At 54.2% G+C, this 18271-nt stretch overlaps 7 protein-coding genes across 7 annotated transcripts; 3 read left to right on the forward strand and 4 right to left on the reverse strand.

Moving 5' to 3' along the window:
- Window positions 1-68: 68 nt before the first annotated feature.
- On the forward strand, window positions 69-1763 carry BXZ73DRAFT_39323 (alpha/beta-hydrolase; the record flags this gene model as incomplete). Its single annotated transcript, XM_048018350.1, has 7 exons — window positions 69-348; window positions 405-544; window positions 610-715; window positions 777-787; window positions 844-1160; window positions 1226-1298; window positions 1359-1763. The coding sequence occupies 7 exons, from the start codon at window positions 69-71 to the stop codon at window positions 1761-1763; spliced, it is 1332 nt and encodes a 443-aa protein (XP_047882545.1).
- A 414-nt stretch (window positions 1764-2177) lies between these two features.
- Window positions 2178-3564, forward strand: BXZ73DRAFT_87140 (carbohydrate esterase family 1 protein; the record flags this gene model as incomplete). The annotated part of the gene is made up of 8 exons (XM_048024437.1): window positions 2178-2243; window positions 2384-2424; window positions 2553-2678; window positions 2751-2862; window positions 2924-3190; window positions 3264-3398; window positions 3455-3485; window positions 3539-3564. 8 exons carry the CDS (start codon window positions 2178-2180, stop codon window positions 3562-3564), a joined length of 804 nt encoding a protein of 267 aa, XP_047882546.1.
- Window positions 3565-3778: 214 nt separating this feature from the next.
- Window positions 3779-5863, reverse strand: BXZ73DRAFT_39563 (kinase-like protein; the record flags this gene model as incomplete). The annotated part of the gene is made up of 12 exons (XM_048018401.1): window positions 3779-3918; window positions 3980-4170; window positions 4242-4460; window positions 4565-4723; window positions 4775-4821; window positions 4874-5053; window positions 5103-5197; window positions 5248-5347; window positions 5403-5442; window positions 5496-5549; window positions 5618-5669; window positions 5731-5863. The coding sequence occupies 12 exons, from the start codon at window positions 5861-5863 to the stop codon at window positions 3779-3781; spliced, it is 1410 nt and encodes a 469-aa protein (XP_047882547.1).
- A 236-nt stretch (window positions 5864-6099) lies between these two features.
- On the reverse strand, window positions 6100-8837 carry BXZ73DRAFT_87142 (P-loop containing nucleoside triphosphate hydrolase protein; the record flags this gene model as incomplete). Its single annotated transcript, XM_048024438.1, has 6 exons — window positions 6100-6650; window positions 6701-7893; window positions 7950-8169; window positions 8226-8331; window positions 8390-8485; window positions 8655-8837. The coding sequence occupies 6 exons, from the start codon at window positions 8835-8837 to the stop codon at window positions 6100-6102; spliced, it is 2349 nt and encodes a 782-aa protein (XP_047882548.1).
- A 683-nt stretch (window positions 8838-9520) lies between these two features.
- On the reverse strand, window positions 9521-11083 carry BXZ73DRAFT_87143 (endoglucanase; the record flags this gene model as incomplete). Its single annotated transcript, XM_048024439.1, has 10 exons — window positions 9521-9540; window positions 9594-9612; window positions 9651-9741; window positions 9800-9909; window positions 9963-10015; window positions 10066-10283; window positions 10340-10458; window positions 10509-10633; window positions 10751-10816; window positions 10948-11083. 10 exons carry the CDS (start codon window positions 11081-11083, stop codon window positions 9521-9523), a joined length of 957 nt encoding a protein of 318 aa, XP_047882549.1.
- Window positions 11084-11599: 516 nt separating this feature from the next.
- Window positions 11600-12776, forward strand: BXZ73DRAFT_39450 (uncharacterized protein; the record flags this gene model as incomplete). The annotated part of the gene is made up of 4 exons (XM_048018380.1): window positions 11600-11682; window positions 11738-11834; window positions 11884-12030; window positions 12072-12776. The coding sequence occupies 4 exons, from the start codon at window positions 11600-11602 to the stop codon at window positions 12774-12776; spliced, it is 1032 nt and encodes a 343-aa protein (XP_047882550.1).
- A 116-nt stretch (window positions 12777-12892) lies between these two features.
- BXZ73DRAFT_39397 (Sec8 exocyst complex component-specific domain-containing protein) lies at window positions 12893-17412 on the reverse strand (the record flags this gene model as incomplete). Its single annotated transcript, XM_048018367.1, has 17 exons — window positions 12893-13081; window positions 13129-13339; window positions 13394-13512; window positions 13564-13644; window positions 13797-13916; window positions 13967-14377; window positions 14431-14492; window positions 14539-14932; window positions 14991-15113; window positions 15166-15249; window positions 15304-16067; window positions 16117-16219; window positions 16275-16443; window positions 16495-16696; window positions 16753-16870; window positions 16918-16967; window positions 17061-17412. The coding sequence occupies 17 exons, from the start codon at window positions 17410-17412 to the stop codon at window positions 12893-12895; spliced, it is 3552 nt and encodes a 1183-aa protein (XP_047882551.1).
- Window positions 17413-18271: the final 859 nt, after the last annotated feature.

Genomic DNA, 18271 nt, shown 5'->3' on the forward strand with positions numbered 1-18271 from the left:
TCCCTCAACAGCCTTTTGACAGGTCCGACCTCGATCTGCTCTACAGTCCTACTCCCATCCCGCTGCCGATGCCACATTCTCCACGCCCTGCGCACCTTAATAGCTCCCCGCCGGAAGGATCGTCGCTGGACTCACTACGCTCAATACACCAGCGTAGTCGGAGCTTTCACACTACCACCAGTCCTCAAACGTTCACTTTTCCACAATTGCCTTCGTTTAAAGGCTGGTTCTCCTCTGAAGACCAAACGAATCCTCAGGCACAGGGGAGGGATCTAGTTCATCCTCTCCTCAATGAAGAAGACCAAGCGGAAACCACAGAAGAGGAACGGGAGCGCATCCGGCGGAAGTGTGCGTATATCTTCCTCCTCATCACGACCATTCATTTAGGCTCTCACCCACATCAGATGCCGCGACCAAGAGCCCATTGGTCTTCTGTCACGGACTCTTAGGATTCGACAAAGTCACCCTCGGACCCTCTATCGCCCCATTTCAGGTTCAACACTGGCGCGGCATCCGTGATGCGCTGGAGTCAAACGGGATCGAGGTATTCCCTGTACCGTATCTCACACATAGGCTTCGGCTGTCTCATACTGCTCTTCCTTTTCGTAGGTGCTCACAACACGCGTCCCTGCGACCAGTTCTCCCGTGGAGCGTGCCAAGGTGCTGTGCGACAAGATTTCGGAGGTCTATCCGGGACGCCCAGTCCATCTAATTGGTTCGTAACGTTCGGTCCATCTTTGCATACGCGCTTATGCAGACTTCAAGACCCACCACAGGTCACAGCATGGTACGTTTTATCAAATTCTAAAGTGCTAGTGCATACATTGAGTAGCTGCGTTCTAGGGCGGGATAGACTGCCGGTACTTGACCACTCATCTCACCAACCGACCATTCAAGGTGCTCTCAGTGACGACCATATCCTCTCCTCACAGAGGGTCTTCGTTTGCAGACCATTTCCTCGAGACAGTGGGGCGCGAGCGCTTGCCCTCTGTATTGTCGTTGATCGACTTGCTCCCCAATGGCGGGGGCGATGGGACTGCTTTCGAGTTCCTAACAGTGAAGAACATGCAATTGTTCAACGAATCCACCCCTGACGTTGAGGGCGTGCACTACTTCAGTTGGGGTGCAACATACGAACCAGGTCTAATCGATACATGGAAGTACGTACTAAACTCCGCTCGATGTTCGTCAGAGCCAGAAGCTGATGCGCGGCCGCGACTGGCAGATGGCCACATTCTGTTGTGCTGGAGAAGGAGGGCCCGAACGACGGACTTGTTTCGCTCCAGTCAGCGAAGTGGGTACGTGCCTTTCTCGTAAACTGATTTGGTAGCCTCTCACGCCGGCTGCCGCGCCTGTAGGGCACGTACCTTGGAACGCTTGAAGGTGTGAACCACCTCGATCTGGTCGGATGGATCAACACCGCACGCTATAAGTGGGCGGAGATCATGGGCCGTGAGATTAAGTTCAAGCCCGCGACGTTTTACCTAGGTATTGCGGACCACCTCGCGCGTGTGGTCGAAGGCCAGGGCGACCCTGAAGGGGATGAGCCCGCGACGAGACCGAAGCTACCACAAGAGTCGAGCGACCGTGAGCGCGGAGAGATGGTGAACAGCTTGGGCAAGGACGAGGCAGACACTCGGAGCACAGAGTCGCTCGCGCCTGAACTAGATGAAACTCCCGCTGGAACGCCGACAGTAGCAAGGCCTGATAGTGGCACGCCGACCGTGGGTCGCTCGAGCACGGAGAGGGAATGTGGGCGATGAAGCCAGTTGGACTTGGCACCCATCACACAGACAGCTATACCCCATATGACCACGCAAGCGACAGAGAGATATCCATGCTCACGACGCTCACGATCGTATAATCTTCTGTATGTTAATACTAATGTATACACTACGCTGCAGACATACATCGCGTTGTGCGAACACGACCTTCCCTTCCGGATTTGCGAAGCGGTTCTGTACGGTCGTGGGAGTGCACCCAGAGAGCTGATGAGGGGCGCGCGGGGACCAAGGCGGGGGGAGAGTCCCGTGAGCGGGGCATGAGATGCATGAGACCAGCGAGGGCGGGGCGGGCGCTGTCGTCATCGCCACCGCGGGGAAGCGGGGGGCCGTGGGTCTGCGCAATCGATCGAGCCGCCCCTCTCTCTCTGCGACCAAGTGCCCTCCAGCGTCGCCATGGCCCTCGAGCAGCTCTCCTCCAACAAGACCTTCGACGGTCAGCTCATCAAGTATAAGTTCAAGGTGCGCACCTCCGGCCGCCCATGACGTCGCCGCCCGCAGCGCTGATCCCCTCCTTGGCCGCGCTTGCCTCTCTCTTCCCTTATCCTCCCTCCCTACCATGCGTCCCGACAGTCTGCGCGCTTGGTGGCCTCGATTCGCAGTTCAACCTCTTCCTTCCCGCGAACGCGGTGAACGGCACCAAGTGCCGCTCCTCACCTACCTCTCGGGCCTCACATGCACTGAGGACAACGCGTGCGTCTCCTGTCCTACCGCGCGACTCCCCGTTCACCTTCTTCCTGCCCGCGCCATTCTTACCCTTGACGCCACCAGCGCGCAGAAGGGCGGGTTTCTGGGGCCGGCGGCGAAAGAGGGCATCGCGATCCTCTTCCCCGACACGTCCCCGCGCGGCGCGGGCGTCGAGGGCGAGACTGACAGCTGGGACTTCGGCGTCGGTACGTGCTCACATATGTCTGCACGGAAGGTTCGACGCACTGACTACCCGGGGGCGCCGCCGCTTTCTGTGCGCAGGGGCGGGCTTCTACCTGAATGCGACGACCCGAAGTGGTCGAAGCACTACAACATGCTCACGCATGTCACGATCGAGCTCCCGCAGGTGCTCGAGGCGGCGAACGTCCCCGTTGTACGCGCTCCTCTTTCGCCCCTCCTGCAGCTCCGTACTCACGCTCTCGGGACCCCCGCAGGACCTCACGCGCCAGTCCATCTTCGGCCATTCGATGGGCGGCCACGGCGCGCTCACGCTCTACCTGTCCTCCATCCTCGGCGGCGTGAAGCAGTACCGCTCGGTCTCCGCCTTCGCGCCGATCGCAAACCCGATCAACTGCCCGTGGGGCCAGAAGGCTTTTGAGGGCTACCTCCAGGGCGGCGTGGAGGAGGCCCGCGAACGGTACGACGCGACGGAGCTCGTCAAGAAGCTGGGCAGCGCCCCAGTGCATATTCTCGTGGACTATGTGAGTCTGGGTCGTGCAGGTGGCCGGTGGAGCGTGCTGAGATGTCGTTGGCGCGTGCGCGATGCGCTTGTAGGGAACGGGTGACAACTTCTTCAAGAATGGGCAGCTGCTTCCGGAGAACTTCCTCAGGGCCGCGCGCGACGCCGGCTACGACGAGGTCCAGGTCCGTGTTCGGTCTCAAGAAGGGTATGACCATAGCTACTACTTCGTGAGTGCCCAGTATTATTACCTTTGGACGCACGGAGACGGACGTTTCCTTGACAGATGGCGACCTTCGGCGCGGACCATGTGCACTGTAAGCTTGATCCTTCCTTGTCCACGAGGCTGTTCTGATTGATTTTCGGGCAGTCCACGCAAACTTCCTGAAGGCGTAAGAGTTTATGTGTCACTAACAAAGGAGAGGCTACATTTGTTGTATCATTTACGAGACTTGTATCATTGTAAGCGCAGCTCTTTGTATCATGAGAAGTATGGCCCGTCGAAGCTGGAAGTCGCCCGAGCAATCACTTGAGAACGGCCTAGCCCGAAGTTAACCGTCAAGAACCACATCTAGAAGCCTTAGTCGCACAAGATTCACCCAGCCAGAGGCTACACAAATCCAATCCTGGCGCGATACACAGTTTCCAGGTCGGGGAGTTCACCGGTAAACCAGAGACTCTTCAATGCGCCTTGAACTGTGATCCGGTCATCAGGTTCGTACACGAGGAGATCGCTGCACAGGTCTCTGGCTAAGAACCACGGACGACATCAGCTCCGCAGAAGATACGAAAAAGGAGCGAGAACTTAAACCGTGAGGGACACTGTCCCAAGGCTGTCGGGGAAAGTGTAGGCTTCCGTGGATGATCCTCTGTTTCACAAGCGCGTCAGAACGGCCGGAGCCGTCCTGAGGGCGTTTTTCATCGTATGGTTCTGCAGATGCTTCGTAGGAATACTGCTGCGACTCGTCGGGGCTTTTCGCGTAGTCGAATGGATGGATGCCCCTGAAAGTACGGCAACATTAGTCACTCCGAAGGTTGAGATCACGGTGCGCACGTACGCGAGCATGATATACATGATAACGCCGGAGCTCCAGCAATCCGCGGGCATACTAATGTACCCCATTTCCCGATTGTCGAGAGCGAGGATGCCCTCGGGCGGCAAGTAGGAGACCGTGCCACAAACGTTGAAGGTCTCTTGATATCCTCTGGGGCGCGCAAGGCCGAAATCTGCTATCTGAATGCGCGGGTATGGTCCTGGAAAGTATAGAAGAATGTTCTCCGGCTGCGGTGAGCTCAGCTTATGGTGTCAGAACTGTGAACAGGTATCGGTGACGAACCTTCAGGTCTATAACAAGCCGTGTTAGGGCACAGCACTCTTAGGAATCATCAGGGTCACTCGCCTCGATGGGAGATCATTCGGTCGTGGAGATACTTAAGGCCTTTCAAGAGCTGATACATGATGTACTTGGCTTCTCCTTCACAGAGTTGCGATTGGGGTTTACTCGTTATGTACGAGAAGAGATCACCGCCGGTGCACAGCTCGAGAAATATGTACCTAGAACACTGTCAAGTCGACCTTCACCTACAGTGACGGTTGTGCACTTACAGGAAGCTCTCATCGCTGATTGATGCGCAGACGGCGTTGATATTGGGCTACATAGTAAAATGAGTACTCTTATCAGGAGTTATAGTGTGTTAAGCGTACATGAACCAAATGGGCGAGTATGTCCACTTCTTTCTTCACCTTGTCTATCTTGTCGTTGCCTTTGCGTTTGATACATTTACATGCGACTTGCCTGTTAGCTGTCGAGTCCATAGCTAAGTGTACTGTGGCGAAGCTTCCGCTTCCTAGACAATGAGACGTTAAGGCGTATCTTCCGATATCCTGGGTACCAAGCTCAAGAACCAAAATGGAATAATCAGGTACAACCGACCTTCGTTTTGAGAGGCGATCCGGTCTTCGTCGGGGTCGGATCAAATGGATGTATTCGGAACTTGGGCTCTCGTTCAAGTAGTACGCATTCGAACTCTGCGGAATTATCAACATGTGCATGGATATTGGCAATGCACTCCATTCACTTTGTGACGAAGGGATTTGCAGAATGTCGCCGTCCATGAGAATAACAGACGCTTTTCTGATTCTGTGACCGTTCAGGACGATGCCGTTGGTGGAAAGGTCCTAGAAGCAGACTGCATCCGTACGACAACGATATTTTCGAAGCGATAAAGCGCACCTGGCAGGATACAATCACTCCTCCGTTGCTCGAAGTTACACTGCGAATTGACGTCAGCTTTTTGATGTGTCTCAGACCAAGTGGAACACCCACGCATATAGCTTGCAATGAAGTCCAGATACGACCGGCTCAGTGATCACGTAGGAGCTAATGAAGGTTAAAATGTCTCAGCGATGATGGACCCAGACTCTACCCGTGAAAAAAAAGTAACTAACCAGGTAGGACCGCGTCCGATGGTCAACGGCTTGTCAGTACTGAGTAGCAACACTGACAACAAAGAAGTCATTGAATGTATGCGCATATAGAAGGCATGTCGTGACTTCTGTACCTTCCGAATGACCGGTGTTTGTGCTTGTGATGAACTTGGCACAAAACGATGACAAGTGAGCGGAGGGATGGTTGCCTGAGACTGACAACCGCGTCTTCGATGTGATTGTCGGGCTGCACGACAGGGAGGGCATGGTGGTCGACGGGGTGGAGCGAAGAGCTATGGGGGACGGCGTAAAAGAGAGAAGAGCAAGTTGAATGGACGTCTACCTCGAAGTCGCGGTCACGTGGTGCACACACCTACATCGGCTCGGTGCGTGCATCCGAAGGATTCCGAACGGAGCGGACACGAGGGAAGGAAATAAATGCAGGACATGTAGGAAATCTAGAGCTACAGCAGGCAAATGGATACAGAACATAGAACATACATCTAGTCATCGTAGCCCTTCCCGCTTCTCTGCTTGACCCTCTTCATCTTTTTGTGCTGCTTCTTCCCTGGTGCCGCCTCTCCACCGGCGGCCATGACCGCCACGATCCTGGCTCTGCGTCCTGTGAGCACTGTACCGTCGTCCGCCACCATGTTCTGATGTGGATACAACTGGGTCCTTGAGAACTCCTTCCCTTGGCCTCTTGCACCCTGTACAAAAGGACGAGCGGAGAGCGAGCTGTTGTTGGCGAAGAAATCTTGGTCCACTTTGCGGCTTTTGTTCGATTGACCAGCAGATGACGTCAGCCCGTCGGTTGGGATGGGAGCAATGAAGGTGTCCGCTTTCTTCGTGACGCGTGTCGTCGGAGCTCTTTTCTTGCCCATCGCTCGCTGTAAAGCCATCTTGCGAGTCTGCTCGTTGAAGTCGCCTTCGGTCACTCCTGGAGGTGGGTGGCAGTACAAGAGTTTTGCGTTGACGTAATCCTTCAAGATGTACCTGGCAGCGCGTGCCTCGTCCGGGTTGCCTTGCCCCGCCCGCGTGAACCCGCGGGCAACTATAAATTATGTTAGACAGAGGCGGAACATGCACGAACTGTCGACGTACTGGCATAGGCAATCAAGAAGTCCGTCCCTGTGATAAGGCCGTTTCCACCATCTTCGGACCCTTTCACCCGGATAGAGAGGCCGTAAATCGCTTCAAGGACCTCGCGAGGGATGCGCTTGACGATGAGTGCAGTTGGTGCCGTATACTCTCTCATTTGGTCAATAGGGAGCACCCCATCACAGACCAAGTCGGCCTTGGTGGTGGCGAACTGAGGGAATACGAGACCAGGACAATCGCACAGGACCAGGGACGGCGATAGGTGGATGGTCTGGAAATGCTTGGTCTTTCCTGGGGTTGATGAGACACTGACTTTTTTCTCTCCGAGGAGCGCGTTGATAGTACTTGACTTCCCGACATTTGGGTACCCAACGAGCCCAATGACGAGCCTCGTCGGAGACTGTCCAGATGAGTCGGTGAAAGCTGTACGGATGTTATTGAGATGAACGCGAGCTGAGAAGATGCAGTGCTTACATGCTAGATCAGGTGCACTCTTAACGAAGAGATCCTCCAGTTCAAGAACGGACAGCACTCTGGTCCTAGGGTCTTGAGCGTCCTGATCATCTTCGATGGGCAGAAACGCTCCGTCCTCGGAATCGTCATCGGAATCCTCCTCTGGCAACTCGTCTTCATCGGGGCTGTCTTCAGACGTGTCGCTATCTTCAGACTCCTGTGGACCAAGTGCCTCATCACCAGCGGTCGCCGGTTGGCTCAACGGAGTATCTTCGCCTTCGTTGGGTTCCGATGACCGAGCTTGCTGCTCTTCCAAGCGCGCTTCTGTGTCCGCTGCCTCTTTCCTCGCTTCTTGTAACGCCGCCGCATTTGCGGCAGAGAAGAACGCGTATTTGACGCCCTGGGAATCGAAGTAGTCGGCCCACAGTTTTCTTTGGTATTTGTTACTTCTCTGCACGCGTGCATGATCGAGATGAACGTACCGTTGACCAGAGGTCAAGAGATCCGCCTTATTTATCAGCAGTAAACTCCGCCTCTTGCCCTTCCCCGTGCCTTGCTCGCCCTCCGCACCCTCTACGTCTTGGACATACGCCTCCAGGTCTTCACACCGAAACCGCAGGGGGTTCCGCGCGTCAACAATTTGAACAACCAGGTGGGACCTCTCCAGAACACGCCAAAGTTGTCGCCAGACTTCGATGTTGCGCTCGAAAGGAGTGAGAAGAAACTGGTCGCGGTCCTGCAATCTTGAACCGGATGGTCGGTATGGGATGGACGAGTGGAAAGGCGTAGGGTGACTTACTCCGCGAGGCCCCTTCTCCATTCCAAAAACGCATCCTTCTCTTGCCTATCCAGCTGCGCGCTCGTCATGGCTTTCATCCACGCTGGCCTTCGTGGGACACGAAGACGCTGTGTGTTCTCCTTTTGCTTACGCAGTGTGCTTTGCTCCTCTTCCTCGCTAAGAAGGAATGGGTTGTGTTGCACACCTGCAGATGCGGCGAGAATTTTGACATTCCTACGCTCTGTGTATTGACATGAGTTCCAAAAAAAACCTTGCACAGTCATCTTGAACACGGACCAGCAGTAAAATCCGTTCCTGCGAGGGTTGCAGTGCTCAAGAACTCGTCTAGGTCTCGCTCCTGGGTAATGGACTGGAGGCGTGTGTAGTCGACGTCCGTGGTGTACTGGTATGTGACGAAAGAGTCAAAAACTGACGTCCAGCTTTAGAGAGGCTGCGCTCACCAAACCAGTCTCCAGAGCAATCCGTGCATCCTTGGTTTTTCTATTGATAATTGCTCGCCCCAGTCCAGATGGATTGGGATTGCGTCCTTTCGGCGCCTGCGAAGGAAATCAAAATGCGCCATACGTTCCTATTTTGACCTTCCTACCATATATACAAGGCGAGGAGATGAAGGGGAGTATGGTGTGCACTGTAGAGCTTGGGCGGACAGCGCTTCAGCGTTTCAGCGAGTGAGATTAGATCTCGCGATCAGCAGATTGAGTGGACCCCCGAAAACTCCCATGATACGGTCACATCCACAAGGGTTCCACTGAATCCGGCGGTCCTCCCGGCCGCCAGCGACCAACATCCAGTCAAGAGTATGCAACATATAAAACGTAGCAGTTTTTGCTCCAAAACGCCCTTTGAATTGCTCCCACCGTCTACAAGTTCATACAGCCCAGGCGTCATGGCCGCCGGTGGCTGGCATTGGCAACACAGTAGCAGCCCACGATGGCTTAGTTGTGACAAGTGAATGAAGCAGAGTTCTCCGTAAATACCATTTGCATCCAGTTGAACGTTGACGTTGACGTCGAGTTGTCGCCGTTCGATATTCTTGATTTTAAACGGCTTTGGTCAAACTTTATCCTGGCTACTATTGGACTAGATGCAGAGCGTGATTGGGGATCTCACATTGACGAAGCTTCAACAGCATGCTTTACGCAGCATTTTACTTGTATCACAACTTGCAAGCTAAGGGCAGACTGAGTGCTGGTGCTGCACAATCAACACCGCAAGCAACGAGGGGAATGCTGCATTCATCTACTTGCGAAGATAGTGATAAGCCGTGACGATCGACCGAAGTTCCTCAAAGATCCATCGACCCATGGGTCTCGTTTCGGGCGATACAGGCAGGTCAGATCCGTGGCCAGAGACCCGTTACCGGCGATCAAGGGCCCGAATCCGGCGGTCCCCCGGATGTGACCTCTTAGGGGGTTGGGTAGACGTGACGAGGATCTCTCGCAGAACCAAGCGGTAATCCGTCGCTGAGCATGTGGATAGATATCGGAGGGTTTATTGCACTAAGCACGTCGAAGTCAACATCCATTCTGCAAACGCCGAGCCGTTCATGATGCTCAAGCTTCGCTGAGCTCTCACGGGAGGTTGGGCTGAACTGGAACAAGGTAAGACGGCGGACCTCTAGATCTATGATAGATGAACACTCACCAGCCGCAACCCACAGAGGCTGGTCCGTACCGTTGGCAAACGGCGTTCCGTGAGAACGTAGGTGGTGTCGAAGGCACCGGCCGACCAGACTGAGAACCCAACTATGGTAGGGAAGTTCTGCTTGACCAAGGCAAGCTCGCTGTTGAGCCTAGATGTCCAACGGATGTGATTTTTGCTACACCAGTGACCGAAGGACGGAGACTCACATTGTTTCGCAGCTGTCAGTGTTTCCTCCGCCAGTTTCGCTGAGAATTGCCTGGCGGTTGCCGTTGTTTTGCAAAAAGCTGACCAGCGTCGTGAGCACATCCACGTTGTCCTACAAAAGGTTCGAATGTGAAAGGCTGAAAAATCAATAACGTATGAACATACCGTGGTGCAGTCGGGGTGCGTTCCACTGTTGTCGCTGTCAAGGTACTTGTGGACTGTAAGGGGAATAAGATGTGGGTGATGCGCATTCATTTGTTGTACACACCATCGAAAATCAGCTTGTCGGATCCACCGAGGGGGTCTGTGACCTTGACGAGGAGCGGGCCGGCCTCGGTCGGGAAGGCCTCGGCCGAGGACCAGCTGGAGCCAGGAAGGAGGAGGAAGTTCTGTGCACCAGCCTGGCGCACGGCGTTCACGACGAACTGAACGCTGTCTACCCAGGTAGCGACGTTGGGAATGTCGTGCGGCTCGTTCATGATGCCGCTATAAAATCCCCTGAGCTACGATTTTTTGTATACAGGCGAGCAAAAAATACTTACAAAATGACGCGCTCGTTCGTACCGTACTTGGCGGCCAGCTGGGTCCAGATAGAAGCGAACTGGCCGTTAGTGGGGCCACCTTGCGCAATGATCTGACCGTTCCAGCGAGCATAGTTGTGCTGTGATGGGTCAGCCATGATAATTTTTGTGTTGATATCGGAAACTTTACCAGGTCAACGATAACATAGGTGTTGGAGCTGGAGGCAAGGGCGGCCTGAACAGTGGGGTCATAGTTGGCGCTGAACCAGTTCTCGTCGATGTCACCACCGAGCGTAGGTGTCATGAGCTGCCACGCTGGATCATAGGAGGGTTAGAATCTCACAAGGACGATCAAGTCGATGCAAGTACCAAAGGCTGCAATGATGTCGCGCGTAAGAGAAAGTACCGCCAAACAAAGGAGAAAAAACTGACGAATGCGGAACAAGTTGACACCTTCGCCAGCGAAGTGGCTGAACTGGTCGGCGGGCGGAACCGTGCCTAATCAACATACGGTCAGCTCTGTCGTACCTACCAAGCTCGGGAAGGCAGGTATACACCTGTGCCGGTAAAGCTGCCGTCGGTGGCCTAAGCAGGGGTGAGGGAGTGCTATGATTGTTCACTAGAAACACATACCACGCTGAAGTCATAACCTGCGGTGTTGACACCACCAAGCTGAGGGAGGCTGCTCTGCCGGGGGGTAACGAGGGAAAGAGCGGGCGATGCAATCGCGAAGGTCGTGGCCGCGAGCAGAGCTGTGTACTTCATGGCTGTGGACGGAGTGAACAAGGACTCCAGTGAGAGGCCTGCTACTGGCTCTCTTTTATAGGACAGCGGGCCTGGCGTCGCCCACGATACAGGCAACCGCAGCGCGGACATTTCGCGGGTACTTGTAAGTGAGAACCGACGAGTTTCCGAGGGGTCTGTTTGTTAATGCAGAGAATGTGGATCCACCGAGGAGCTAAAGAGGCATCATCTTTGAGTATTCATAGTGCAGAAGTAAAGCGTTGAAGAGATTCCGACCAGCCAGACAGAGGTGTCCGGGTACGGCTGGAAAACCATGCTGCCACAAAAATGAATTAATGATGGCGTTGCCTGCGAAACGCGTGAGTACGAGAGGCCAAGTCTATGCACGAGCGTCGCCACGGTCGGTCATGGCGGTCAGGTGTAGAGCAACGAGTACAGACGCCGGAGCGGTGACGAGAGAGAAGCTGACGGGCGCCTGTCCGGGGTAAATCTCTCCACGAACGGCCATCGCGGAGAAAGAGACCATTGGACGGGCCGATGCATGGAGACATCGCACTCGCCAAGTCGCTCTATAGAGCCTCCCTCAGGGAGGTCAGCAGACTCCCCACCGAGTATCTTCGGTGCGTTGAGCGACACCGCAGCATCTACATCGTCCGCTAACACCACTTACTCCAGCCAGTTCTTCCGGCTGAAAGTGAGAGACGAAGTGACCGCGATGCTCAACCCCAATCTGAAGTGCAACCCCGACAACAAGATTCGACGGGTCAAGAAGGTAAGTGCCTCATGACCTTCAGCCCTTCTCTGTTATTGATATCCTCCAGGAACTCCGCAAACTGAGACACGCGAATCTCGGGCACGTCTCCGAATTCCAGTACGTCATCAACACCGCCTATGGCAGAAGGGGCCCATTGAGATGGGAACTCATGCAAGCAAGTCGGTTCCACAGTCCTCGCACGTCATCATTAACCGTCTCGTACAGCGCTTTCGTACGGCATCCCATCAGGAACAGCCGATTCTTCCCGGGGATGATTCTTCTCGACCTCCTGCATGGTCCCCGGAGCTAGTTGCTCTCGTGGGCTCGGATCTTTCGCGCCAAACAAAAGCCATAAAGCCCGACCACATCAAGATACCTGCTCGCACTCCTCCCGGCCGCCTCAACCCGGAGTCGAACGAGTATCGTGTTCTAGGACGGCTCAACGAGCGCAGAGAGGTGAATCTCCGACGGCGTTTCTTTTCTCAGGCGCTAGAGAAGACTCTGTATCCACTACAAGTCATGATCAGACAACCAAGTGATCAGCGTAATTCGTCTGAACGCAAGGACGACGAAACTCCACTCCCAAAAATTCAAGTTAGAGGGACAGACCTTGAAGGAACGGGGATCATGGAGGGGCTAAACTCGCTCGCTCGCTCTACCACGGATATGCTGCCGAAAGCACCCCTTCCGGACTCTGTCGCCACGCCGCCAATCCATTCCCACTTACCCAGCAGGTTCTTGCGACGTCGTTTCCGGGAGCTCCTTGCCACGATTCCTATCCTTACTTTCACGCCCGCACCTTCCTCTAGTAGCCTTGGGGCGCCTGAGGGGCAGTATACTGTATCGCTTTCTCCGAATGCCAGTCCCCGAGGAAAGGTCACCCAATGGGCATGTGCAGACGAGACGGACGAAGCATGGATTGCCGTAGCACAACAAAGTGGTATGCCGAAGAGAAGATGAATGTGAGATGGTCGTTCGCTAGAGCGTACAGATTGGTATGCAAATGTCGTACATAATCGTTGCTACAGTATAAATACCGCCCAATGGATCGCAAAGTATCTTTGTTCCGGAGACAATCAGCTCACGTCCGACGAACTCTCGAGCTCGAGTCCGTGCAACTCGATGAGATACATGTTGTAGTTGCGGTCAGTCGCCTGGGAACCCCCGTCTGCAGCATTGCGCTCGACTCCGCATTGTAGGTCGAGGATGACCTTGTACTCGTCGAAAGAAAACTCCTGCTTCTGACGGACAGTGTCGAGCATTTCCTACAAAGACAATGAGAGATGGCGCTTAAACAAAATACTAAACGTACCGATGGTGTCATCAGGAAGAGAGAATAGTACCGCTTCGCTCGCTCGAAGTGTGGGCTATCACTGTCGTCAGCAAGGCTCTTGATGTTCTGTCGTAATGCGAGCATGTTCCTGTTCATCTTCTTGATGCCCCATTCATTGGCAGCAGGTATGAAACGAGCGTTGGCGATCAGAAGGTACTGCATCAGATGACTGATGCCCTCGAACACGAATCTAACGCGGCAGTCAGGTTTTCTGCGATGAGTAAAAAAGCGCCCAGATACTCACTTGCGCTCCACATCTGGTAGTGCGGCATTCAAGCACGCATCCAAATTGCCCATCTCTGTGTTAAGATCGACAACATGCGGGTCCGGCTCTCCAGCTTCATGCTCGATGCGGTAATTACCCTGTGTAGAAAGGTTAGCTAGAGTTCGAATCAATGCGAGCACTCCACGTACATGTCTGAGGGCTAGGTCGAGATGATGAATAGCACGGCATCTGACATCGATACGAATCGTGTAGAGGATGAGTTCGGCGAGCTGCACATAGGTCAAATGTAACGCTTGGAACCGCCTGTGAACGGAAATGTCAGCAGAGCATTGAGATCAATGTGTACAAGGTCGACACACATGGCCATTGCAGAAGATAGAGGAAGCTTCAACTTCTCGTCGGATTGGAATGGGGCGAGCACGGGGGGGTACGGAGTGAGAGGGGTTACAGCGCTGGGTGGTTCCAGATGCAGGGGGGAATTTGGCGGTAGGACCTCCTCTGGTGACATCTTCAGGGCGTTGAGCTGGTGTGCAAACCAAGTCTAAAGGGACGTTTTAGGTGTATCAACTAAGAAGTGCGAAGGAGACGTACGACACTGTGATAGAGGCTTGCCAAAGCAGAAACATTTCGTACGGAGGGAACTAGGTCATCCTTGCTGACAGCACCTTCTCCTAACAGACTACTCTCGAGATGTGTTTCTTGTCGACAAAGCTGGGATTTGGGTGCAACGGAAGGGCTACCAGATAGGACCTTGAGAAGTTCGGTCAGACACGGACCAAGCTCGGGCTTCTGCGCCCATTGGGCGGCCGTTGCCATGGACTCGTCGCTACCAGCGGATGTGGCTCCCTTGACGGAGACAAGGTGTGAAAACCTGTCGCTGCACCTCTGGTAAAACTTCCCAATAACCGTGAGGATCAATCGGGAGTAGTTCTCTCGGTGGAAGGGCGTGGTTCTGAGCATGGAACAGAGCGAGTTGATCAAAGCCATCAGTTGCACGCTTGCCTGTGACATCACTTGTGAGCTGAGTTATAAGCGTTTCCATAATGGATCTCAACCTTGGCGAGCGGTCTTGACGATAACACCAACGAAGCAGGGTCAGGTTCGAAAGCGTCTGGACCTAGGAAGATTGAGCGACGCGTTCTCTCAAAACTCAGAGGACATACTGGTGATTGTCTGGTGGAAAATCGTTGACACCTTGTCTTCTAGCTGTGGCAGATACACCTTGAGTACGAACTCGTCCAAAACAGCACTAGCCTTGCGCGCTGAATCAAGGCCCGATGGAAGGATATCAGCTATACGATCGAGCCATGCCAGCGTCGGCTGGAAGAGGATGGTGATGTGAAAAGCGTTTGGGTGAACGAGCAATCTATGATGTTGTCCTGTCCCCATCAAGCGATCGTCCGTGCCTACGGCGGCAAGCGTTGACTGCACAGCGTTCTCAGAGCTCTGCACCAGGCCCGGAACAGTATCCTTGAGCACGCGAGTAAGCTCGTCTTCACTCTGCCGTAGAGTCTTCGTTGCACTTTTCGCATCAGAGTCTGCGAACCGGAAGATCGGCTAAAGGGCAAAAACACATGAGCTTTCAGCGTCACGCAAGGCAATAAGTTGTCAATACCTTCATCTTGTCGCGAATGAAGCGGCCATCGCGAAGGATCTCGTTGATCGAAGAGATGGGGTTTCGTCCTGAGACGGCTCCTTGCTCTTCATCTGTGACATAGTCACTCAAGAGCACGCGGATCTAAACCATTGTGAGGCACCGAAAAATGCTGAAAGTAGGTAGGTAGGCTTACTTCCGCTTGGATGGGCGCCCAAACCTCTTCTAGAGGGAATAGTGATCCCAGTTTCGTACCGGATGAGTCTTTGTAGTCCCTCCTCTGAGCGACGTAGTGAGTGACATGACATCTCTTGGGGGAGATTTTCCGACTCACAGACCCAATTCTGTTGGCAACTTCAAAAACGACACGAAGACCTTCGCTTACAGCGATAAGCTTGGAATACAGAGTCCAGAAAAAGTCCCTCAAGGTTTCTTGATCAATAACCTTGGTCGAGGCCTCCAGTGCTGTTAAGCGGAGGCTAGTCGCATCTAAGACCCCTTTCCGTGCGTTCATGCCTGTTCCTTGAAGTGTTGATACAATCGCCACCCCAGCAATACCGAATGTATTGGACGTGATGATGGGAGTCGAAAGGAAAGATGCGCCGAGCCTATCGGAAGGAACGGGATCCATCATACCGACCATAGATCCCCGTCGGCCATATTCAGCCCGTTCGGACACTTCTTCGACTGTCGCCTCGACCAAAGAGAAGACTTCTGTGGGTAGTTTCTGGGCAACAATATCGAGGCCTGTCCCGAGCTTGCCAAGAACGGCGAGGGCTTCCAGGAGCGTCTCGATGTAGGCGAACGAATCAGCCTCAGGATTTCGAGGAGTCGTGTTGGACGTCGTCGAGTGGCCGCCGAGGCCGTGTGAGGAGGACAATCCGAAGGAAAACCCGCCGCTTGCTACACTCTTCCTATATCCAGTATCATTGACGTCGAAAGGCGGGTCGTTGGGACGAAGGGCGAGATCATCAAGAAACTTGGCCAGGCGCGATGCGCGAGGACGAGGGGCATTCGGTGACACCGGAGACGAGGCTGATAACGGTCTGCCGGTCCCATTGCCCTCGGGCTCGTCTTGTTGGTCTTCAAGGTCCGAGACTACGTATGTCAATTTGAGGCACATGACGCTCCGCTGGAAGCAACTTACAGGTTTGTTGATTGGGTGCATACATGGCCCATCTCGACTCACACCAGAAGGACTTGAGATAAAGATGTCCATGTAGCTCATCAACGAGAATTTCTCGCAATGTCTTCGGAGATCCAGAAGTTAGCTCGAAAAATACAACAAGCAAGGGGGCTGCGAACCGCTTCTTGGCCGACAAGGTAGCTACGAAGGTCAGATACTGCACCAATCTCCATCATGTCCGGTTTCTTGATCAGCTTGAGGCTCCGTACGAGAAGGCCGGCAGCTTGAAGCAAGCGCTTCTCCAGAATCAAGCTTTCCAGTGCATCGGGCACTGACTTTAAGTGTTCACTGTAGCACAGAAGCAATCAGTAGACGTCGAAGAACAAACATTATGCATACATCTGATCGAGTATACGCATCATCTCCTCGACCGTCTGATTCCTGGACCACAGCTGTACAAGATCACCACGTTTACTGCCCAGAGTTTCTTTCGCTTCCTGCAGTGCATTACGAGCTTCTACTATTTGCTTTTGTGTAGCGTCCAGATGATTCAACAAAGCGCTATGGTGAGGGAGTGCAGCGTTGAAAGCCTGATAGTGTTCTGGGTGATAGCATGTAGGGTTAGCAACATCTCAACGACAATTACTGAATACGTACTGTCGATGGAGCCCTTCATTGCCCGAGAAAGAATGGCCTTTGTCCTTCGAAAGGAATCCATGTCCTTGCCAAGTGAAGACTCATCCAAAAGCTGTAGCGCTAGGTCTACTGGATTGAACTACTGTCGTCAGGCGCATATATTTGGTGACCTGGGGTGTAACTTACATCGTCACCGGTGACGATGGCCCATTCATCTCGTATCTCATCCAGTACGGCTAGAACCGTTCGGTATAAGCACCTCTACTCCACATAGCTTGGAACATATGCCGTTGGGCGAAGATAGATTGGACCGGGAAAGGGCTGCGTACCGTCGATATCTCCAGCCTTCGCCTTCCCTGTGGTCCGTCGGCCAGGGACCTTCTCCCTGATCTTCTGCTGTCGCTGCTTCTGCACCTCAATCTCTCGTTGCCTCTGAATTTCATACTCGTCATCTGCATCGTCGATGGTCCCTCTCCGCCTCCCGAAACTTTGGAATGCAGCTACAGCGGCGAGCGAAGTAGGAGAGATCTCGGCTGGGGAGACGGGGTCCCGATATCTCCTTCCATTCGCCTGCTCAGAGCCGTTGGTAGTGATTCGAGACCTAGACTGTGGGCCATTGGGAAGTCCAGAGGGTCGACCATCATATCCTTCCTGCGAATCCCGGGTCGTGCGTGACTCCATAGAGGAACGATCGGGTACCGAGACTTCAGAAACTTGTCTAGTCCTAAGGCCGGAGCGCGTAGGTCTGATAGGTCCTCTTGGGGAGCCAGTGGAGGCGATGGAACTGCCGCTTGGGGTAGTTGGACGGGGAGGGGGGCGGTTGATTTGGAGTGGCCGCGTAGTCGCGCCGCTCTCGCTGCGGCTGACACTTGGCGAACGCGCGCGTCGGGTAGGACGCTCCGGAGGGTAGGCAGGTATTCGAGACATGAGGGATGCGGATGAAGTGGGGACAAGACAAGCCTCCGGAATCCGGAAACGGGTCTATACTAGCAGCACCGCTGTTGCTACACTCCTTCCTCCTATGGTAGGCGTTACCTTGGAAAGGCAACTGTGACCTCGCGGCCAGAGGTTGCGAGCACGTGCCGCACGCGGCGCGTGCAACTGAGTACTGAGGGTCGCGTCGCCTTTCACCACCGCGACTCGCCTGCACGCCCCTTCTCCTTTGCACCGTCTGCGGCGTGCCCACCATGTCCGCCTCCTCCTTTGAACCGCCCGACACAGCGTCGTGCTCCTCTCCTACCCATCCGGCCCTTCAGCCGCCGTCTTCAAACGCGCCTTCTTCCGCCAAGTCCCCCACATCAAGCCCTTACAAGACGCGTCAAACGCGCTCACCACCGCGCACAGTGCAGTGCTTTGTTCAAGTACCAACTCTGAGTCCCTCCGAGAAAGCGAAGTACCATTCTATAGCCAACCAGGAGATCCCAGAAATCGATGTCACGGACGAGGAGTCCGTCTCTGAATACACCGAGTCGTCTGAAGGAGAAGAATACACAGAATCCGAGCCTGAAGTAGAAGAGATCCCTCTTGCGCATGTGGTTGA

Source organism: Epithele typhae (genome assembly GCF_022376455.1).
Source record: "Epithele typhae strain CBS 203.58 chromosome Unknown BXZ73scaffold_3, whole genome shotgun sequence".
Lineage (NCBI taxonomy): Eukaryota > Fungi > Basidiomycota > Agaricomycetes > Polyporales > Epitheliaceae > Epithele > Epithele typhae.